Consider the following 25,114-nt stretch of genomic DNA (forward strand, 5'->3'; position numbering starts at 1 on the left):
TTTTTATATTTTCATCGTTATGCACGATAGGCCTTTATAACTTTGCAAAGACATCCAGTGCAGCAGGCAAAGAGTTCACAATGCTTATCAAAAGCCAATGGAATTTGATAGAAATCAATATAACTTTATGACAAAAGCATTCCCAACACAACATGGCCCAGAAAACATTGGTTGGTTGTTGCAGGCTGTGAGGATGTGTACACCTTAGAAATGAAGATATCTAAGGTATAGACAATAATATGGAATACATGTTTAAGTGAGGACCACTGTAAAATACAAAACATTTTCTCTGTTCAGAATTGGTAATTGAATCCATTTCAATTCAAAGTGATTTTAAAAGAGCAGAATGCAGATTGTCTTAAAATCCTCAGTGGTAATGATTTCAAGTCTATAATACTTTTCCCCAACTCCGAGTTCATGTCCTTTTATATACATGGTTTTTGGCCACAGTTACATATTTAGGGCCAAGTGCTGAGTCAATTTAAGTGAGCTCAGGGAGCGAATTACTTAAAACTAAATGTGTCACTGCCTTCCTCTGGTTCACATATAGTACGTTATGTTTTAGTTTCAAGTAAGATCAACTGCCAATAATAAAAAAAAAAGTTCAGACACACCAGATACTTATCTTTGGTTAAAAATCAGCATCTCAAAAATGAACAACTAGTAAATGACCAACATATTGACTGTTGGTTAATAATAACCAATGGAATCTGCAGAAAACTGACTCACTCAAATGGACGTATATCTCAAAGTAGTCCTTATGATGTTTGGTTGTACTATAGTGCTAATAGGCAAAATGTGTTTGAAATGAAATTACTGTAAGCTAAAAGTCACTGATCCACAAGTCTAAAAATGCATAAATAACTGCTGATGATGCATAAACATTTTCAAATAGTATGTATGTTCAAAGCTGAAAACTCAAACTGAAACTATAAAATCTATGGCAAATGTGATCAACAAAATATACATTACATGAGCATATATGCAAAAATGGTTCAAAGTAGTTTCAATGGCATATGAATGTGTGGAAAAGAGGTTGTTTACTTCATTGCAGTTTGCTTCTGTCTGTGTCACAATCACACCCTATAGTCAATTTCATGTGGTTGCGTAGACCAAGGAACAGTTTAGGCAACTCAGAGGTGAAGTAATCTAAAGTCACAAATTAATTGAGGCCCATATCTTCAAGTAATTTTTAATTTAAGGAGGATTCGTAGTAGCACAATGAGGGAGAGGGCGGCACGGTGGCGCAGTGGGTAGCGCTGCTGCCTCGCAGTTGGGAGACCTGGGGACCCGGGTTCGCTTCCCGGGTCCTCCCTGCGTGGAGTTTGCATGTTCTCCCCGTTTCTGCGTGGGTTTCCTCCGGGCGCTCCGGTTTCCTCCCACAGTCCAAAGACATGCAGGTTAGGTGGATTGGCGATTCTAAATTGGCCCTAGTGTGTGCTTGGTGTGTGGGTGTGTTTGTGTGTGTCCTGCGGTGGGTTGGCACCCTGCCCAGGATTGGTTCGTGCCCTGTGTTGGCTGGGATTGGCTCCAGCAGACCCCCGTGACCCTGTGTTCGGATTCAGCGGGTTGGAAGATGGATGGATGGATGGACAATGAGGGAGAACATTTAGAAATGAAACCTGCAGTTTATGAACTAAACCTTGAAAATTTTGTGGAAGCTCAAGTTAGAAACTTGCATGCATGATGCTATGAATTCATATTCTGTGGTTGAGATAGGACAGTACATTCCAATATGTCCTTAATATTTGGTTATACTAAAATACTACTACTAAAATTGAGGTGAATAAACATGAATATGAATGTACGGGTAAAATAAAGTGGCTTGCATGACAAAATGGAAAGAAGTCATAAATAACAGCTTGAAACAAAGCGTGTATACTGCCAACCGGTGATCAGAGGATATTATTGTCACTCAAGACAGAATTTGAAATTAATAGGCAAGGTGTGAAGCATTTCTTTTGACATCAATTCAACAAAATAAAACTCTAGTTAGCACAATCCCCTCAGTCAAATATAAAGAGTAACCTGCATATAATGTGACAAGGAAGATGTTCCTGTAAGCTTATTATGACTAGAAAGTAAATACAAGCTTCATACTATTGGCAATCTAAAAAGGAATTTTGAAACTGTATAATAAAAAAATAGGTTTTAGGAAGACAGTGACATCAAACAGAAATCCAAAGCCACACAATGATGTACTTAAAAACAAAACAAAAGTGAAAAACCTTGATAAATACAACCGAAGGTCTGACTTGATTCATGTTAAGAATCAGAGGTAAGACTTGGAACATTGTTGTCATTCAGCAATTTCTAACCACAGTGATGCTACCTTACTAAATTCTAATATACATTAACATATATAAAAGGCATTTTTTCTGATCTGTTGGTGCTACAGCATTGTGCAGTTTCTTACAGATGTTTTTATAGGCAAAAGAGGAAGCTCCATGGTACTACGTGGGCATACCTAATACATTCACTGGGTATGCATGTGTGTGTATAAAGTATAATATATATATATATATATATTTACACCAGATTAAATATTTAAGCTGCTTCAAACAAAACTAAATGACGATTCAACCATACTAGTAGATTGCATTCACACCTTCAATTGTCTGGAAATATAAAAAAAAATAGCATTTTATTTTACACGATTCCAATCCCAATATGTCTTTATACCCTTTAGGGCTCAGAATTTACATTCATCCTTTGCACTTCAGCATAAGGTGATCCTACATATATTACATGTTTCATAGGCCATATTCACATGGATAGTCGCTTATATTTGGCTACACGACCAGTCAACCTGGCACACACATCTTTGATATATGGGAGAAAACTGGAATACCCTAAACCCAAGTATTAACACTGGAAAGTGAAAAATTCATGTAGATCATGACCAATGATTGCATTTTAATCTAGAATTTTGAAGTTGTAAGGCAGCAGTGGTATACATTTTGCCACTGTACTGCCTTAGTTTAAAAATTCAATGTGTAACACTCTTTTAACAATTAAATTACTTAATTATTTCTTCCATATAGAATACTTCTTTTACCCCTGATACTGGGATTTGTTCTGGCTCTCCTTTACATTGCAATAAGTGGGTTTGTTAAATTAATTAAATAAAATGTGTGTTTTGTATCCGTACAGTGAGATGTGCTGACAATTTAGCTAGAACTGCCTTTTAAAACCATTACCTCAAGTGTGTAGGCCATTGTTTTGAAATAGCTATTTGGGATAATGGACAGTTACCTCTTTACTTTTATAGAGCATGGTTTTAGTCTCCAACAAAAAGCAGCTGCCATAATACTCAAGATTCAATGCACGAGTCTGTGACACAGACTTATATTTTTTAAATAATGAACTAGAAAGGAATCTAAACCAGTCAATTAGAAATGCTGCTACCTTCTTATTTTGCAGTAGACACAGACAATCATGTGCAGAGACTGTGGCATCCTAAATTTAATTCCCTTTTTAACCAGATAAAATGGCAAAATAATAAGTTATGATGATACTGTACTCCTTTTTTATAATCACTGTCATGTTCATTCAGTGTCCATTTTTATGCTAGAATATACAAATTACATATAAATGTAAAGGAGTCCAGTGTAAAAGTTTAGTGTCAATCAGATAGCTTTATTATGCTTCAGAGTGTAACACATATAAATTTCTGTTTTTTATTTTTTAACTTGTCTGCTTCTGACAGATATTGGTGAAGTGTGTATGAAATTTATATGAGAACATGTGGGTTCGAGTCCCACCACTGACACTGCGTGAACCTAAGCAAGTTACCTCACCTGTCTGTGCTCCAATTGGAAAAAAGCAATGTAACCAATTGTATCTCAAATATTGTAAGTCTCTTTGGATAAAAAAAAAAGCCTTAGGCAAATAAATATAAATGTAAAGGTATATATTTTAACCATGCTTGCTTTAACTGCCTTGTGATGCTGCCTCGCATGAAAGGTGCTATTTAAAATAAAGCAGCTTCGGTCATGGATAGATTGTGCTGTTGTTTGTTGATAAAAAACATGATGAAAAAATTTTGCTTTTCAGTGAATACATTTAGATTGTTGTTTTAATATAAATAATATAAAACAAACTCTCTCTCTACTTTATAAATATCCAACGCCTTTACAAAAAGAGAAAAAAAAAATAGACTAGCCTACTAAAATGAAGACTTGGCTAGTTCTCTTATGGTTTGCTAAAGAATACCATAAAGGCACCTACAAAACATCAGAATAATTTTTTCCTGTGTATTTATTGGTTTATACTGCAGATGTTACAAAAAGAGAAAAATTAAACATATATATAAAAAAAATCTTTTTTAAAGTAATTCGCTCCCTGCTTTGTTCAACCCCAAAACCCAAACTTTTCCATTAGATGTGCACTTGACAAGTCAACTTTGCATGGAAATACAAAAAGCATGAAAGTCTGCTGGTTTCAATATTGCTGCTACATACGGAGGCTGCCAAAGTTTCTACTGTAAGAGCGTTGTCCTGAGCATAAATGAGTATGCAGAAGTTTCCTGTGTCAAGTCCCACACATATGTGCAAACATGAAGTATATACATCAGTTTGTAAAATTATAACCTTTAAAAATGATTCTTAAAATAGACCATAAAATAAAAAATTACAGGAATCGCAAGAAATACACTCTGCAAATAAAAATCACAATGGGCAGGGTTTCTCAAGTGCAGGAACTGTTGTGTTTCAGAAAAAATAAAAAATAACGTGGGGTGAGGGGGGTTGCCTGGTATGATCCTGAAGAGAACAGTATATGTAAAGTGTTTGTTCCTCAGTTTCTCCTTAACTGGATTACAGAGCGTGATAGTCTCCAACCTGAAAGACAAAACAAAACGTATTTACTGTATTTAGTGTTCACTATCAAAATGTAAGTCAGAACTTGTGAATTTCCCCATGGGATTAATACAGTATCTATCTATCTATCTATCTATCTATCTATCTATCTATCTATCTATCTATCTATCATATAGTGCCTTTCATATCTATCTATCTATCTATCTATCTATCTATCTATCTATCTATCTATCTATCTATCTATCTATCTATCTATCTATCTATCTATCTATCTATCTATCTATCTATCTATCTATCTATCTATCTATCTATCTAGAACATTGCAGAACCAAAAGCTTTAATAATAGAAACTCAAAGTATAGACAGCAACACGTCACCTTTAGCCGTTTAACAGAATAAGTGGTTTTGTCAAAGTGCTATATTCTAATTGGAGAACAAAGGGGAAAAACTGAATTTGGTAAAGATGAAATTTTCCACAAATTTAGGAGGTATTTTTTCACATAGAGACATGCACATACAAAATAATGTACCAGTCTGTACATTTCAAAGTTATAGCTTCAAATCACAGCTCCAGAATAATTTGGAAATTATACACTGATGCTAGAAAATTTGTAAACCCTTTAAAATGTCATCTATTTCTACATAAATATACTTTTTCAAACACAATATGTAATATTGGATAATTTTCCCTAATAAATAAACAAACAAGTATAATGCTTTAGTGTCATTCATTTAAGTGGGTTCTCTTTATCTAGTTTTTTGTACACAAAAATCTGATCTCATTTTATGTCACATTTATGCAGAAATAGAGACAATTCGGAATGTTTTACAAACAGTCTCTAACACCACTGTAGTTCAGCTGGAATTAGTCAACAAATCCATGTTCAAAATGTTTCTTATGGCCTTATTTAAAATGTAGCTTTCTCTTAAGTATGGAGGACACCATAGTTCTTCCATTTATTTTTACCTGTTACCCCAGGATACTTTAAATCCTCTATTTTTATTTAGTATCCTTGGATATTTTGTACAAAGTAAAGAAGAATACAATTTTTGGCAAATATATAATGCAAATTTATATTTATCAATCTGTAGATGTATTTTACAGACCATAAACCAATAAATCCAATGTATGTATGTCATGTAAAATTTATGTATGAATAATGAGGATAAAAAAATGAACATTTTGCAGCAAAAAGGTTAAGTGGCAAGTACCTTTCATAGCAAAATAAGTGCCTGATAAGCATGCAAAAATTAATGCAGTCACATGAAAAAACATTCAGTAGATTCGTCAGATTTGTACTTATAAATAAATAATCAGCAATTTTCATGGTCACTGAAATCCTAAATGTTTTCTTAGGTACAAGGCTGATGTCCACATGCTATAGGCAACATAATGAATTAGTGGCAGTTACTGACCTTATAATTTTTTGATTTAAAGAGCATAAATCCTTTGATGCACTGGCTGCCCTTAAGAGCTGGCAGTACATTATAGTTTAATAAATAACTACAGTAATTGCAATGTAGAAAAAAATGAAAAAGAAATATGACCACTTTTAATGGTGAACAAAAATGTTTAGTCGAGCTAAAGTAAATCATTTTTGAAATAAAAAAGGATATTTGCTGTAAAAATTCAACATGGCTTAAATTTCATTTTTTTGACATTTTTTCTATCTAACATCAAATGGTGGGATTTGACATGCTTGTGTGATTTCATTTTGAGTTTTATAAGGAGTATATAATTATTATGGGCTACTTAATTTAATATGTGCACATACTAAATTACTAATCCTATTTAGTAATTAAATAACTACTACTGCTTAAAATAACACTAGCAAAATCAAAGTGCATGATACATTATTACACTGTATAAATACCACATGAAATAGTAAATACCAAAACTATTTAGGATACTTTCATGTATAGAATCTCATTCATAAAAACTGTAAGATTTTAAATGAAGTTTGTCAGCAAGTCACTCGGTTAGGTTTAGAATGTTTGGTGTTATGAGATTTACGTTTGTATCTGTATAACTGGAAAACATTAGCTGGTTGGTAAAACTTACGCAAAAGTAACATGTAATGGACAAGTCAAATTAATTAACATTACAGCTGTCACAAGCTACTGATGCTTTAATTGAAGGTTCTTCCAGAATTAGCCACACAATGGAATTGCCATAATGTCGTCATAATTGGTGGCTGCATTCTAGTGGCTCTCATACCATACAAACACCTACCAAATGTGCTTTCAACGCAATCCTCACATTTTTGTTGTACAGGTGCTGGTCATAAAATTAGAATTATACATGCTCATACTTATCATGTTCATACCTTTCAGTTGGCCAACATTTCTAAAAATCCTTATTTTGCATTGGTCTTAATTAATTCTAATTTTCCGAAATACTGAATTTGGGACTTTCATTAATTGTCAGTTATATTCACATTTGAAATACATCAGTCTGTGTGTAATGAATGAATCTGATATACAAGTTTCACTTTTTGAATGGAATTACTGAAATAAATCAACTTTGTCATGATATTCTAATTTTATGACCAGCACCTGTATAAATGATGAATCACTTGGCTTCAGAACCCAAAGGTCTGGAAAGAGTAGTGATATTTTCTCACTTTAGTGTAAATTTTAGCAAAAAGATGCAACCATTGTAATCTCACACTTAAATTCAAGCCCGAAATTCATTGACAGAATGATTGCATTAACTATTATTATAACCTTGGATTATTATGGAAATCTCTAAAGAAACCTTACCATGTGAGTACCACTGACTGATGGTCAAAGTAAGACAGAGAAAGTGAGAAAATGAGCAGTTAAATTAAATCTTTCATCATTTTGGGTAAACCTGCAGTAGGCCCTAGGGTAACATTTGACAGTGGCTAACTTTGTTAAAGCTGGTTAGGCTGCTGTTGAATAATAGACCAGAGTAAATATTGGAAAGAGAGATGAAAAGTGAATACAACTAACCCATGAAGACATTTACCATCAAGCACTAAATGCCTATTTCAAAGGTATGCATGAATAGTTTAGCAAGTCTAAACTCACACATTTTGAATGAGTTTGGATTTTTTGTTGCCTTCTGCCCAATGTTACCAAGCTGTAAACTTGATAAAGTGTGTTTGATGATGGATGGGTACTAGCTGCTAGTCCTACACTGTGAGATTTATGAAGATGATAATTATGCAAACAGACCTGTGAAGCATTAAAGTCCAAGGTCACATAACAGGAGTAAATTTGATATGGACATGAAAACAACTGCTGCCAACTGTATAAAAGATCCAGCAGAAATACTTACCCAAAAATGTGGGTTCCCCTAGATATTTTGATAATTTGAATGCATGTCCTACTCATTTCCTTTCATAAACTTAAATATTGAAGTTAAATGAACCCTTTCAACTAAATACTTAATAATAATAATATGATTTCTGTGGACATTTTACAATAATTTGTCCAATATAAGAATAAAAGCAATCAAATTTAATATTATTGAAGTAAGCTTTAATGTACTAGTCATTCTATCCTCTTGGCTTTATACAGTCATATGAAAAGGTTTGGGAACCCCTCTTAATTCTTTGGATTTTTGTTTATCATTGGCTGAGCTTTTAAAGTAGCAACTTCCTTTTAATATATTACATGCCTTATGGAAACAGTAGTATTTCAGCAGTGACATTAAGTTTATTGGAGTAACAGAAAATATGTAATATGCATCATAACAAAATTAGACAGGTGCATACATTTGGGCTCCCCAACGGAGATATGACATCAATACTTAGTTGAGCCTCCTTTTGCAAATATAAACAGCCTCTAGACGCTGTCTTCCTATAGCCTTTGATGAGTGTCTGGATTCTGGATGGAGGTATTTTTGACCATTCTTCCATACAAAATCTCTCCAGTTCAGTTCAATTTGATGCCTGCCGAGCATGGACAGCCTGCTTCAAATCATCCCATAGATTTTCGATGACATTCAAGTCAGGGGACTGTGACGGCCATTCCAGAACATTGTACTTCTCCCTCTGCATGAATGCCTTTGTAGATTTCGAACTGTGTTTTGGGTCATTGTCTTGTTGGAATATCCAACCCCTGTGTAACTTCAACTTTGTGACTGATGCCTGAACATTATACTGAAGAATTTGTTGATATTGTGTTGAATTCATCAGACCCTCGACTTTAACAAGGGCCCCAGTCCCTGAACTAGCCACACAGCATGATGGAACCTCCACCAAATTTGACAGTAGGTAGCCGGTGTTTTCCTTGGAATGTCGTATTCTTCTTCTGCCATGCAAAGCGCTTTTTGTTATGAACAAGTAACTCAATTTTGTCCCATCAGTCCAAAGCACTTTGTTCAAAAATGAATCTGGCTTGTTTAAATGAGCATTTGCATACAACGAGCGACTCTGTTTGTGGTGTGAGTGCAGAAAGGGCTTCTTTCTCATCACCCTGCCATACAGATGTTCCTTGTGCAAATTGTGCTGAATTGTAGAACGATGTACAGATACACCATCTGCAGCAAGATGTTCTTGCAGGTCTTTGGAGGTGATCTGTGGGTTGTCTGTAACCATTCTCACAATCCTGTGCATATGCCGCTCCTGTATTTTTCTTGGCCTGCCAGACCTGCTGGGTTTAACAGCAACTGTGCCTGTGGCCTTCCATTTCCTGATTACATTCCTTACAGTTGAAACTGACAGTTTAAATCTCTGAGATAGCTTTTTGTAGACTTCCCCTAAACCATGATAGAGAACAATCTTTGTTTTCAGATCTTTTGAGAGTTGCTTTGAGGATCCCATGCTGTCACTCATCAGAGGAGAGTCAAAGGGAAGCACAACTTGCAATTGACCACCTTAAATACCTTTTCTCATGATTGAACACACCTGTCTATGAAGTTCAAGGCTTAACGAGCTAATCCAACCAATTTGGTGTTGCAAGTAATCAGTATTGAGCAGTGACATGCACTCAAATCAGCAAAATTACAAGGGGACCCAAATTTTAGCACAGCCAGTTTTTCACATTTGATTTAATTTCATACAACTAAATACTGCTTCACTAAAAATCTTTGTTCGGAAAACACCCCAGTACTCAGATGTTCCTAGGAAATGAAAGACATACCACTGTTATCTTTTTTGCTTAAAGTAGAGTAAATTCTTATGCAGGCTGAGAGGGGTTCCCAAACTTTTTCATATGACTGTTGATTAACTGTAAGCTAATATGGGACAGCAAGTGGTTGGCCCTTACTGCAGTTCCATTTTTTCAGAATTTAAATTAAGGAGAAATATATAATTCCACTAACTTTTCAAATATTCTGTCTCTGTCATATTAATGATTTCAAAATAAGGACTGGATGAGGTAAATGTGTTACATATTTGTCCAAGTAATTCCATCCTAACTCTTGTGAATTTAATAAAATGAAGAAAGTCTGACATTCTGCACTCATTTGTGAAACTTTACATGACCCTCTAGAAAGAATTAGACTGAAAATGAAACTGGAAAACGTCATGACAGAGTACCTCTGTACATTTGGCAATAAGATTTCTTGTTCAGTTGTCCACCTTCCAGGGTCGTGATGCTGTCCTACCCTCAGAGCGTGATGTTCGAGGAAGCATAGATGTGCCCTCTGGATTTTGCCACAAATCATTTTTTGAAGAGCCTCTTTTTCCTGTAAGCTCGGGTTTGGGCAGTCTGTCAGACAATAAGTCAGCCGGTGAAAGTCGCCTTCTGGAGGAGACATAATAGTCTGCACCATCTTCAGATGACTGAAAAGAAACAGACATATAAACAAGACACAAGTGAAAAATACATTAAATATTGACAGGTATTATGCAGCTTTTATTGTATATTGTGCCTTACACAATAAGAACCATTTCAAAGCATTCTACAAAAACAAAACAGAACTACTTGAATTAAGTCAAACCATATGTATTTTTGATTCTATACTACAGTTGGCATGGCAAGTGACTCTTCTAATGGAGTATGTTTCTGGACTTGATCTGAAAGATTTTTGAGTAATATATAATATTGATATTCCTGGCTTTCCTCCCATATACCTAAAGATGTGTGTTGGATGGATTGTTGACTGAACATAGGCCACTTGTTAGTGTAGATGTGGGAGAGTGGGCTCTGTGATATACTGCCACCCTGTGCCAATTTGTTTTCTGCTCCTGAATACACTTCAACTGCACACAAGCCGTAATTGCAATAAGTGTGCTTCAGAATGTTAAGATATGTGTTAAGTCATATAGAACTGTGGCCTCTCATCTCCAGGAGGATTAACATCTTCAGTCTTTGTGCAGTTTTAGCTGTTCTGCCTGTGTTCTCACGTTTTCCTCTCACAGCCAAAGATGTGCATTTGCGCAGGCCTGCTATGAGTGAGTGAGCAAGTAAGTGTGTGGATATTTACTGAAATAGACTGATATCCCATTCAGCAATTTTCTGTGTTGCACCAGTGCTGCCAGGATGAACTTTAGTCTTGCACAATGCAATAATGGCATTAGTGTTTTTTAAAATGAATGGATGGATGCTTGACAATTGCTTTCCTTTACTCTGAAGGAATTCTGTATAAAACCACAAGTTAATTTGCTTCTCAGTTAGGTTTGGCTCAGAACTTAAAAGCAGGTTTTGTTATTGGAATAACACAAAGATATATATGGGATGCCTAATGTACTGGTGAATGACTCAATTTATTTTCTTAATCGGCATATTCTAGGGAATACAGCATATATCCCTATAGGAAGAATCAATATTGGATGCCTGAATGGCCACAGTGGGCTTGTTAGCCTAACATGCATACTGTGATGTAGAAGAAAATTCACGTGGATACAAGAAGAATTTACAGACCCCTTGAACAGCAGAGCTCCAATGCCACTGTACTCAATGTCACACTACAAAGTATAATTTGACAGATACTCTACATGTATAATTGTTTTAATATTAATTTAATTGAAAGAAATAGGGTATGTTTAAATGTAGTTATTATTAAAAAAATATGAGTGTACAGTACACATATGAAACGATGCATTGTAGTGTACCAGTAAGCACAGTGGCTTTGGAGCTGTGCTGTTTATTTTCATTTGCTCTTCAAGTTATTATTTTAGAAAGAATATTGTAATTTTGCATGATATTAAAGCTATATACACTATATATATATATATATATATATATATATATATATATATATACAGTGCATCCGGAAAGTATTCACAGCGCATCACTTTTTCCACATTTTGTTAAGTTTCAGCCTTATTCCAAAATGGATTAAATTCATTTTTTACCTCAGAATTCTACACACAACACCCCATAATCCATCCATCCATCCATTTTCCAACCCGCTGAATCCGAACACAGGGTCACGGGGGTCTGCTGGAGCCAATCCCAGCCAACACAGGGCACAAGGCAGGAACAAATCCCGGGAAGGGTGCCAACCCACCGCAGGACACACACAAACACACCCACACACACACGAAGCACACACTAAGGACAATTTAGAATCGCCAATCCACCTAACCTGCATATCTTTGGACTGTGGGAGGAAACCGGAGCGCCCGGAGGAAACCCACGCAGACACGGGGAGAACATGCAAACTCCACACAGGGAGGACCCAGGAAGCGAACCTGGGGCTCCTAACTGCGAGGCAGCAGCGCTACCACTGCGCCGCCCACACCCCATAATGACAACGTGAAAAAAGTTTACTTGAGATTTTTGCAAATTTATTAAAAATAAAAAAATTGAGAAAGCACATGTACATAAGTATTCACAGCCTTTGCCATGAAGCTCAAAATTGAGCTCAGGTGCATCCTGTTTCCCATGATCATCCTTGAGATGTTTCTGCAGCTTAATTGGAGTCCACCTGTGGTAAATTCAGTTGACTGGACATGATTTGGAAAGGCACACACCTGTCTATATAAGGTCCCACAGTTGACAGTTCATGTCAGAGCACAAACTAAGCATGAAGTCAAAGGAATTGTCCGTAGACCTCCGAGACAGGATTGTCTCAAGGCACAAATCTGGGGAAGGTTACAGAAAAATTTCTGCAGCTTTGAAGGTCCCAATGAGCACAGTGGCCTCCATCATCCATAAGTGGAAGAAGTTCGAAACCACCAGGATTCTTCCTAGAGCTGGCCGGCCATCTAAACTGAGCGATCGGGGGAGAAGGGCCTTAGTCAGGGAGGTGACCAAGAACCCGATGGTGACTCTGTCAGAGCTCCAGAGGTCCTCTGTGGAGAGAGGAGAACCTTCCAGAAGGACAACTATCTCTGCAGCAATCCACCAATCAGGCCTGTATGGTAGAGTGGCCTGACAGAAGCCACTCCTTAGTAAAAGGCACATGGCAGCCCGCCTGGAGTTTGCCAAAAGGCACCTGAAGGACTCTCAGACCATGAGAAACAAAATTCTCTGGTCTGATGAGACAAAGATTGAACTCTTTGGTGTGAATGCCAGGCGTCACGTTTGGAGGAAACCAGGCACCGCTCATCACCAGGCCAATACCATCCCTACAGTGAAACATGGTGGTCGCAGCATCATGCTGTGGGGATGTTTTTCAGTGGCAGGGACTGAGAGACTAGTCAGGATAAAGGGAAAGATGACTGCAGCAATGTACAGAGACATCCTGGATGAAAACCTGCTCCAGAGCGCTCTTGACCTCAGACTGGGGTGACGGTTCATCTTTCAGCAGGACAACGACCCCAAGCACACAGCCAAGATATCAAAGGAGTGGCTTCAGGACAACTCTGTGAATGTCCTTGAGTGGCCCAGCCAGAGCCCAGACTTGAATCTGATTGAACATCTCTGGAGAGATCTTAAAATGGCTGTGCACCGACGCTTCCCATCCAACCTGATGGAGCTTGAGAGGTGCTGCAAAGAGGAATTGGCGAAACTGGCCAAGGATAGGTGTGCCAAGCTTGTGGCATCATATTTAAAAAGACTTGAGGCTGTAATTGCTGCCAAAGGTGCATCGACAAAGTATTGAGCAAAGGCTGTGAATACTTATGTACATGGGATTTCTCAGTTTTTTTATTTTTAATAAATTTGCAAAACCCTCAAGTAAACTTTTTTCACGTTGTCATTATGGGGTGTTGTGTGTAGAATTCTGAGGAAAAAAATTAATTTAGTCCATTTTGGAATAAGGCTGTAACATAACAAAATGTAGAAAAAGTGATGCGCTGTGAATACTTTCCGGATGCACTGTATATATATATGTAGTGCTTAATTATTTCTGTGTCTGATTCAAGGACCTTTAATGTATCATGGTGTAAGACTGGTAAACTGTCATTGCGGCTCCTGAAGCAATTTTCTATCTTTCAGCTTAAAATACTGCATTAAATACTAAAGGGTACATTTTTGTCCTCTGAATCACGGTTCATTACTGTTTTGGCCGGTGTTTCTGCAGTTAACATTGTGGGTGGGCTTTGACATACTTCTGCATTGGTGTAACCCTGATATCAAATATGTGGATTGCACTACTAGCATACTTCAGCATCATCACTACAGTGTTTTAATGTACAATGCGCTATATCAGCCAGGTCAAATGAAGTATGGCCATCATATTTTTGATGATGAAGTGTCTGTGACTTGTGGAAAAAATGCATGGACTTGAGTTCCATCTTTCAACCATATTTCTGCTTCAGTGTTTTCCCAAGCATGACGAATGACTTTCTTCTTATTCTGGGTTGGGTGCAGATTTCTGTCTTCTTTATTGTACCTACTCAGAATCTAATAATTAGGACTGTATTTCATACTTTTAAACTATTTAAATTCATTTGAGGAATGTGGGAGGAAAAAAAAGAAGATCACCATGTCCCCTATGGATATTATGTCTCTGTACATCTTGACCACATGCCTTCTTTTTAACATGGCTCTATTCATACAGTGTATTTAGTACTCTGACCAAGCTTGGGACTCCTTAAATCAATAGCCTTGTGTTTGAATGAATTTCTGTCTAAAGGCTTACTGCTCCTTCTGTCAGTGCTGTAGTAATTCTTGTGCTTTGTGAAATAAAAACTATTTTAGTTAATACTGAAATAGCTCTCAGCTGTCCAGACAACAGTTCTGGGACTGCCTGGCTAATTTCTGTCCTTCTGCAACAATGTAAGTGCTGCTTGGTGGCCTCAACATTGGCGGTCCAGGGAAAGATGCACAGCTGGGAAACCTCACTGAGGCACGGTTTATCAGTTTTTTGTTCACAAGAATGGAAAATCATTTATTTGTGAAAATATAAATTGCCTGTCTGGCATTACAGTGGCTGAGTGGTTTTCACTCTGCCCACACAGCTTGAGGGTTTGAGTTCAAAACCCAGCCAGGGACAGTGTGTGCATTCTGCTCATTCCTGCATGGGTTTCTTTCCCTGTCCCAACAGATTGCATATTAAAAGGGCGAATCAAAATTGGTTGTTGCAGAGTGGTGGATCTGTGCTGGCAATCGGAAGGTTGCTGGTTCGAATCCTGTAAACACTAGAAGTGACTCTACCCTGTTGGACCCTTAAGCAAGGCCCTTAACCTGCAGTTGCTTTGTCCTGTGTATGATGTTAATCTGCGTCCAGCCCTTTGAAGCATGTCCTCCAATTTATGGGGAAAACTAGGGGGTTTGGTGGCAGGATTGTCACTCCAGCCACTGTCAAAAACCTCACAATGTTCCAGTGTGGTGCTGAGATGTCACCTGCTCGGGTCCCAATCTGGGTGCTCCGTCATATGGTGGGTGCAGCAATGCGCTATCAGCGCATGCTCCCATCCTTCCCCTAAATTGGTTGAATGCGGGTGGAAGGGGGACCTGTAATGGATTGGAACTCACATCCAGTGCTGTTTTTTGTCTTGTTTCTAATACTACTGAGATAAGCTTTGGCTCCTTGTGACCCTATGCTGGAGTACGAGGAATCTGAGTGAATAAACAAAAAATTGTTTGGGTCGAGTGCAGAATTATGAGTTACCAATTGAACTAGAACAAGTACAGTACTGCGGGAGACTGGATATATATGAGCAGTAAAAGGAAAAAGAAATTAGTGTTAAGATGTTTAGATGTAATTAGATTTTTTCAAAATGCTCTTAGGTAGGGCTGCTGTAAAGATATTATTATATTATTAATATTATATAAAACAGTTTTTATGGGAGTATTTTAATGTAACTCAGTCTATGAAAGTTTATATTTTTTGGCATATCTTATTAAACACAAATGACAATGGAAAGGTGGCCACATTTTGAACATACGTAAATGCTTGTATCTTACTATTGCCAGAAAAATGCTTTGCAAATGCTAACAAAAAATGAAATATATGGGTAGTACGGTTATTATAGCTGCTCCTTAGTAGATCCGTAATCCTGGATATCCTCAATTTCCATTCAGGCCTAACCACTGTCTGTGTTGAATCTGCACTTTTTATACGTATTTGTGTGGATTATTCTGATTTCCTGCCTAGATCCTAAAAATATCCAGGTTAGTTTGGTTATTGACTCTAAAATGGCCTTTTATGTATAAGTGTGTGTCAATACAGTGTGGGTTACTACCTTGTACTCAGTGCAACACTGAATTGGACTGAATGGTTTCAAAAATGGTTGGATGGAATATGTTTTAAAGACACATACGTATATTTTTGGTAATGCTTGTGGACACGTGGGTAAATTTTGGAAAAGGAGTTCACTAAGTAAAGGATAACAACACTAAAAGGGGAAGGAATTGTGCTGTGCTTTATAGTTTGTGCAGTGTGTAGGGTATAGTGCAGGTTGGTCGTTTCATATGGTCAAATATTGCTAAAAGGAAGTCTCACTCTGTAGTGCACTGGGCACAGGGGGGCAGCCAGTTAAACTGATCCGAATGCTACCACATCACATGCAGAAAGGCCTTCTTCACAGTGCACACACTGCATAACATTTTTCATTCAAATATTATTGTTCTTTAGCATTGTGATTAGATAACCTAGATAGCGAGGATAATGGGATACTGGCCCATTTTTTAACCAGCATACATATTTAAGCTTCTCTTCTCTGCATTTATTAATATTACAAATAAAACAAATTATGGGGTATATTTATGTCCATGACTGGATTGGAAGGGCAGGTGAAAATGTTTTCTTGCAACTTTTTATTAATCATTCACAAAATCACCACCAATCAATCTATAATCAGAGAATGATCATTCCACTATAGGACTGGGAAGTAAGAGCAAGTGCTGTGGGGTTGTCAGATCAATACATTAATAAATAAAAGCTATCAAAATATTTACTTCTCCTTCAGAACCAGATATATCATAATGCCCAATTAAATTTTATTCAGTTTATTACCATATAGTGAGTACAGGCTTATTGCGTTTTTACAGATTTCCATCCATCCATTATCCAACCCGCTATATCCTAACTACAGGGTCTACAAACCTAAAATGTGAACAATAATGGAGCCATAACACATTTCCGTACATAAATGTGATGAGAGGAGTGGGGGTAAACTCTTACCTTAAATAATGAGTTTGCATAACAATGGATGGATTAACAAAGCAATTAACACACAATAATTTATTTGCAATAGTTCTAAATAGAACACATCCACCCCATAGTTTTTTACCCTATTTATGAAGCACAGGTTACACAGGTACATGTGGAGCACAGGAAGGTGAAGTGAGCTGGCAGTGGGATCTGAATCTGTGAGTGGTACATTTTTAGGTTTGAGTTATTTACCACTAGATGGCATTGTCTACAGAATGATCATCATTTCTGATTGATTAGTTTGGAGACCTAGAGTGATTTTTGAAATCCACACTGTTAATATCAGTTTACATTGGTATAAATACAGTATGTTAGTTCTTGTGATAAACGTTCCTTGGTGTTCTGTTAATACTGAATACACTTATCAAGGAAAATACAAAAATTAAGGCACCACCATCACTATCATTGAACATAACAACTTAAGACATTTGACAAATGAGAGGAGGCCATTCAGTCAATCAGGCTTGTTTGTTTAGCTAATAGCTAATCTTTTCCAGTTTTTCATCCAGATACTTCTTAAAGGTGTTCAGGTTTTCTGCTTCAGCTGTAAGTCTTTGTATTTTTTTCCAGATTCCCACAACTCATTGTGAGTAAAGAAGTGTTTCCTGACTTTGATTCTAAGTATACTTCCTGTTAATGTACACTGATGTCCTTGAGTACATGATTCACCATTAAGTTGAAAGGGTTTGGTTGGATCTACTTTATTAATGCCTTTGAGAATTTTGATGACATGGAGTAGATCCCCATGCAGTCTCCTCTGCTTGAGACTAAAGAGGTTTAATTATCTGAGTCTGTCACAGTAGGACATGTCCTTAAGTCCTGGGATGCCCTTGGTTACTCTCCTCTGCAAAACTTCAAGGGCTGCTATGTCTTTCTTATAGCATGGCGACCAAAACAGCACACAATACTTCAGAAGTGGTCTCACTAGTGTGAAATATAGTCTGAGCATAACATTCCTTGATTTATATTCAACAGTTTTTATGAAATAACCTAATATTTTATTTGCCTTTTTGTAGCTTCTGTACATTGCTTAGGTGATGAAAATGTTGTGTCAACATAAACCCCTAAATCCTTTTAAGAAGTTGCATCTTGTGTTTCCCTTCTTCTATTTATAACCGATATTCCTGTTGCCCACATGTAGCACTTTGCACTTTTCTACATTATAACTGCAGTTTCCAAGTGTTCACCCAGTTGTGAAGCTTGTCCAAGTGTTACTGAATTGTTTTGCTGCCTTCTCAGTGTCTGCCATTCCTCCAATTTTAGTGTCATCTGAGAATTTTACATGTTTACTAACTATACTGAAATAAATGTCATTAATGTTAATCAGAAAAAGTAATGTACCCAGGACAGACCCCTGAGGGGCTCCACTGATGATTCCATTCTCCCATTTTCTGTACTTTTTGTCTCCTTCTAGTTAACCAACTTGAGATCTACTTTTGTAGGTTACCTCTGATGCCTGCAGCTTCTAGTTTCAGAATTAATCTTCACTGTGGGACCATAGCAAAGGCTTTTTGAAAGTCTAAGTAAATTATGTTGTATGCTTTGCTTCTGTCAACTGTTGCAATTGCCTGTTCAAAAAAATCTAAAAGATTGGTTTGGCTAGATTTTCCATGTGGGCTGTTATTTCGTATATTATTTTCTCATAGGTAGTTTTCTAATTTATTTTTTATTACAGAGTCTATAAGTTTTCAAATTATCAGGATATTTATTTTAATAGAAATACTTTCCACTTAAGTATAATTAGAATTAAAGCAGAAATTATCTTTATTTCCTGGTTTTGCATGAATTCAATGGGGACAACATTAAACTAACTTTTGATACAGGATATACATTGAGATTTTTGAAATACTTTTGAAAGAATGTCTCCATGTGCCAGCTGTGCTGCTATCAAACTCCGATACACATACTGTATAAAGCAGGTCTTGTGACACTAGAGGACACAGCGTTCTGTGTGTTTTTAGGAAGTAGCATCAAAGTGCATTATTGAGAATTCTTTAAGATGGAAATCTTAAACCTGTGCTCTGATTGCATCTCATTATCCAACTGCTGAGTTTTTCATTTCCGTAAGCAGAAGACAGACATGTGATATTCATAAGAATGGTGGCAGCTAGGCTATTCTCAGTAGTACATGAACAGTAATAAATAAATTAAAATGCTGTCCCTCTCTAGAATGACAATTGCCCAACATGCAAAAGGGACTATATTTTGTTTGGGAAAAGGCAGACAAATGGATGTGAGATTAATTTTAACTTTTCCCAGTACTTTTAAAATAGGGGGACCTGCATACTTAATTATATATAATATAATTAAACACTATAAATTCAGTATTTGTAAACAAGTATCAACTGATTCAAAAAGATACTGGCATGCCTTAATGACGTGGTGAGAAATCACTAGGGGGAGGGAAAAAAAACAGGAAAAATTTCAAGAAGACGACAGTGATTATTTGCCTTTTTCCATATCAAGAATTTCCTGATTTTCTCTACTGCCACAAAGCAGTTTTTGTGGCAGGTTGGTCTCAGTTGTGCCAGCAAGCAGATCTCATTTCTCATGTTCTCTATCTTTATTTGTCTGGAGATTTCATAGAACTTAATTAAAATTTTAATGTTCTTTTCTGAAATGTGAATAAGACATTACTAGGGTGTTCAGATATATCTGTTGTCACAATTATAAATACACTGAATGAGAAAGTACAAAATAAAGTTAAGTACTAGGAAAGCAGAAGAAGAGAGTAGTTTGCAAAGTGGCTGGTTAAGGAAAGTAACAACATATATTGTCAAATCAATGCTTAACCAGAAACATTCTACCAACCAAATGATTATGAACGAATTCAACAAATCAGGTAAATTAAATAAAAATATTTAAAATAAGAATATAAATATCAGAATGATCAAACTGTTAACTATTTTATACCCTCGTTTGAAATTTCAACAGTATGAGCCTTAGCCAGTTAAGAGACTTGGTCAGGTTCACACAGTCAGCCAATGGTGAGGACTGAACTGACAGACTTTTCTATTTTTCAATGCATTTACCATTAGGGGATGCACAGTGCTAGCTGTAGTAATGCTAGTTTAGTATGTTTAGTAAACCTGTTCCTAAATTTCTACACTATGAGCACAGGTGGGTGAAGAGATATACTCAGGGCATGTAGAACATAATGCAAATCCAGCAGCATACCACAATTCTAGCCGAGTATGGCCTGTGGAAAACTTGCAATTAAAAAGGTACCACAAACATTATCACAGTGATTATTACTACATTCCATGATGGGAACTGAAAGGAATGTAAACAAGCATCTTGGCATTAATGCCAGAATTAAATATCCTCTTTATTAAAATCCCTGTGTGTGTCCATTTGTCCGTGTGTGTGTTTCTTCTGGTGAAGTGCGCATGCACGGGGCACGGTGCAATGCTTCAAAGGCCGCCTGACGCGTCACAGAGCGGGCGGGACCTATAAAATATCGTGCGGCCGATCCAATCGGATTTCGGTAAATGAGTTAAGACCTAAAACATAACGCATGAAAAATCCAATCGGGTACTGAGACGTGGAGACCAGCTTCCCCAAAGAGGTGGGATTAGTGTTTGTTGTTCACTCTGAGGATGTCAGATTTGTGATTAACAAACTTGGCCCAGTAAAGTGTAAAGTGTTTTCCTAAATATACGAATTTTCATGATATTACAATAGGATGACTTTTAAAAGTAGATTTATTTTCGCACACATAAAATCCTTTGCTGGGGAGACGCCATTCATACAATAATCAGCTGCACGCCAGCACAGATTAAAATACTTAATGGAGAGACGTATTACTGTGAGAGAAAATTAAAGGCACACAATACAGTGACGCATATTACAGCCACATACAAGCCAGTATTACTGTAGCAGAAAATAGACGGTCCTTCGCCATTTAATATAGACTGTTCCTACTAATGTTTATGCACTACTATTCTAGCGCCCGTTATTGTAAGGGGCTGAATGTCTAGTTCAGCATATAATACAATCTTGACTGAAAGTATTTCAAGGACCATCAGTTACAATTCTATATTTGATTCCTCAGTATAGGTGGCAATCATACCTGTGGATTATAAGAAGTCTTGAAGATCGAGAGATACAGTATCAGCATATTGGGAGGGAGGAATATTAAAACAAAGATAATGGGGCTACAGAAAACTTTAATCTGCTGTCTGTCACACAGCAAACTTGTACACACACCCAAACTCATACTGCAACAGTTTAGAATCATAATTCACTCTTACTTATCTCTATAGGATACTAATATAACAAATGAAAGTTAGATAAAATAAATGCATGCAGAAGACTCATTTTGTTAAACAAACTGATGGTTATGCATCCCCTTCTTGCTGATTTTGAAGTAGTGAGAAACCATTTGCTGTTTTTTCACACTTAGCCATTTTATCAGGGAAGACTCAACACTAATTGCAAAAAAAAAAATGAATCATGACTATATAAGTCAGCAGCTGAGATGCTATTTAGTCTGTTAGTTCATGGCTCAGATCAGTATAGTCAAACTGTAGACTTGGCAGGCAGTGCTGTCTGGGGGGGTCAAACTATGCTGACAGCCAACTCCCAGATGAACCATGGACTTTTTAAAATTGCACTTCCAGCTTAAGCAATACTCTCATCCAGCTGTGAAACTAGGCAGACTCTGGAAAAGACTTTTTTGGTCCAGTACTTACAAAGAAAAGAAAAAGTGCTTCTCTTAAACGTGCTATGCTTACTTACACTTTACAAAGAATATTTTTACATTATTCATATCAATTTCAGGTCTATAGGACCAATATTGGATTTATTTTCTGGGGTGTGTCCTTTATTATATAGTCAATAAACAAAACTACCATCAAAGCTTATTAACTTTATCATATATTGTGTGAATGTAATCCTTGCATTATGGTCCACTTTGTAAACTATTCTTTATGAAATATGCCTATATAAAACCTAGTGTAATGCTGTTAAAATTGCTTTTACAGTACGCTAAATATGACTTATGATACTTAATTTGTGTGTTTTATGTCAGTGTTTTTTTATAGAAATATTTAGATGTCTCTTAACTTGTGGGCTCAGATCTCATGTGGGAAAGCTGACATTTCCGAAATCAAAATGTCCTGTAACTGAAATAGCAGGCAAGTACATACTGTATTACCTCATTAGGTCATTAATATTCAAGAGGTAGTTTTCTAAGAGTGACAGATTTTGGATAAGATAAAATTCTTGGGTGTATGCAAAATAGGCATAGACGGGAATTCTGGGAAATAAGTATAGCATTATTAAGTTTATTAAATGTACATGTTTAATTTAAGATAAAGTGAGCAGTGTCTGAATCCTTGTGAGAATATGTGAAATGGAGGCTTGGGACATTAAAATGAACATGCTTCAAAAGTAACTTAATTAATAATCATCCAGACCATGGGAACTTATCAGTTGTTCCAGTTTTTTGATGGATGCAATATCTTACATAAGGTAGCCAGCAAGATACACTATACATTCAAGGGATTAAAAAAAGCATTAGGATTGGCTCCAGCAGACCCCCGTGACCCTGTGTTCGGATTCAGCGGGTTGGAAAATGGATGGATGGATTAGGAGGGAGTGAAAAATAATTGCCACTGTGAAGACAACTCAGTTAGATTTTACCATCTACAGACTGCCCCCTCCGTTCCCCAGCATCATACCTGGCTGAAGAAAACTAAGATGGCAATAACCAGTTACAGCCACCTGATATGAAGGTTGCCATGCGATCCTGGTTTGAATCATTCAGGTTGTATGTTTTAATATCTACATTTACACCTAGTTTCTAAATATGCATAAGTAGTGATTTAAATACATTTATTATTGTTTTGCTGACGTGTCCGTTTTTTTTTTTTTTTTTTTTTACTGACATTTAGCTTGTCTTAAGATTGTTAATGAAACAAACTGCATCCATTTAGGCTACATTCTTTTAGGTGTAGCAAATGGCTCCTGGCTTCTGTTAGTTTGTGTAGCCCTTTCAAAGGTAGCAATCAGGATACAAAAACTGACAGGAGTTGCTACAGTGGACCCTGGTTTTTGGTAAGGTATTCTGAAGCGTAGTCCTTCCAGTGGAGGTGCCCAAGAGGCAGTGATCCCATGGCTTCTGTATTCTTGCTTGCTCTGTTGTGAAGACAAGGTTGCCAGCCTTGACCATATTGCTTAATTTGGGTGTTTGATTTGAGTGATGAGTGGATGTCATACTGGTAGTATTGCTGGGTGTACATGTAAATCAAGGCTAATTATTTTGACATTTTCAATATTAACTTATCCACCAATATAAAAAGAACACACTTTTACACTGCAAAACACCTAGCATGGAATAAGAATGTATCAATAAATAGTACTATCAAAAATCAATGTAATTAAGAATATTTTTTAAATTATTTTTGGACCCTGTGAGGCGGTCCCGACATAGCAAACATTTGCCAAGGCCAGATTTGTTACTAAGGTGGCAGTGAATATAAGGATGCCCTCCATGAAATATCCATATCGTTGTGAGAGACACAGAAAGAAAACCCCATTTGCAGGAAGAAATCAACTAGGCATTCCAATGTAAAAAGGGTCAAGGTGCGATATGCCCTGGACCACAGAAGGAACACCATTTCAATTGCAAACAGACTGTAGTACTATTTCTTCAAGAAAGAAGGCAGTAGATGTGATGCCATGGTCTTGTGGTTGTTTAAGACCTACTGAGGGTTCAAGGATGCCAGTTAGAATAGGATGTGGCATATTGGGCCTGACAAGGAATGGCCTGGAAACTAATTCAACAGCTTGGTTGGGGATGACCCAGTGAGGAGGTTAATTGCCACTTCATCCACAAAGTTCATAGAATCTGTAGAATGGTGTAAAGATCCTGTGGTGTCTGCAGTCATATTCTAACATTGTTTAATTGCATGAGAAATGAAAAAAGTTTCTACCTTGCATTGTAAAGTATGGAGATGCATAGGCACATTCTCTTAGTCTATAAGGATTTGTCTTTGGGTACTCCAGTTTTTGTCACACATACTCCTAATCCTAATGACATGTAACATAGTACAACATTCTCAGATCCACTTAATCCAGTTAAAAGTAACAGGGGCCTATCTCAACAACACTGCAAGAAACAGCTAGTCAATCACAGGGCTTATTCATGCACTCCCATATTCATATAAACATAAAAGCCAATATGCATTTTGCAGCTTCTTCTTCCTCTTTTGGCTGTTCCCGTTAGGGGTTGTCACAGTGGATCATCTAAAATTGTTGTCCGCATATTGATTTGGCAAAATTTTACACCAGATGCCCTTCCTGACGTAACCCTCCCCATTCCCAGCCAACCTAACCTATACCTCTTTGGACATTTGGGAGGAAAACTAGAGAACGGGAGGGCAAGCTATGCAGAAAGAAGAACACTCAAAGTATACATTGACAACACAAAGTTTAAACCAAAATGCTGGATCCGTGAAGCATCAGTGCTATCCATTGTGCCACAGTTCTGCCCCGAAGACAAGTGTAAATTCAAAATGTCTTGGTGTGAATTGAGTCTGGATGTGTGTAGATTTGTGCCTGCAGGCATGTCCTGCAATGGACTGCCTTAGAGTTGGTCCCTGTCCTGTGCTTAGTGGTGAGAAGAAGCAGGCACCACCTACTTGTGAACATGAATTGGATTAAGTGGGTTAGAAAATATAAGAATGGATCAAAAAGTGTAACTCACTAAGACAAACTTCATCTGGAAAATAACCTTTAATACACCTCATCCTAGAGTTAACAAGCATATAAACGAACCCATGGGCATGTTTTAGATGACATCAGTTTAGATTTAGTTCACAAATAC

The 25,114-nt window shown here is 36.9% G+C and overlaps 1 protein-coding gene across 2 annotated transcripts in view; it reads right to left on the reverse strand.

Moving 5' to 3' along the window:
* Positions 1-10,307: 10,307 nt before the first annotated feature.
* The window catches only part of luzp1 (leucine zipper protein 1), a 138,036-nt gene continuing 123,229 nt past the window's right edge, over positions 10,308-25,114 (reverse strand). For both annotated transcript variants that reach the window (XM_028818859.2, XM_028818858.2), the window contains one exon: positions 10,308-10,576. In XM_028818859.2, coding sequence (XP_028674692.1) covers positions 10,361-10,576 — 216 coding nt within the window. In that variant the 3' untranslated portion in view covers positions 10,308-10,360. The remainder of the gene's footprint in view (positions 10,577-25,114) is intronic.

The sequence above is a fragment of the Erpetoichthys calabaricus genome, chromosome 14 (assembly GCF_900747795.2).
Source record: "Erpetoichthys calabaricus chromosome 14, fErpCal1.3, whole genome shotgun sequence".
NCBI lineage: Eukaryota > Metazoa > Chordata > Cladistia > Polypteriformes > Polypteridae > Erpetoichthys > Erpetoichthys calabaricus.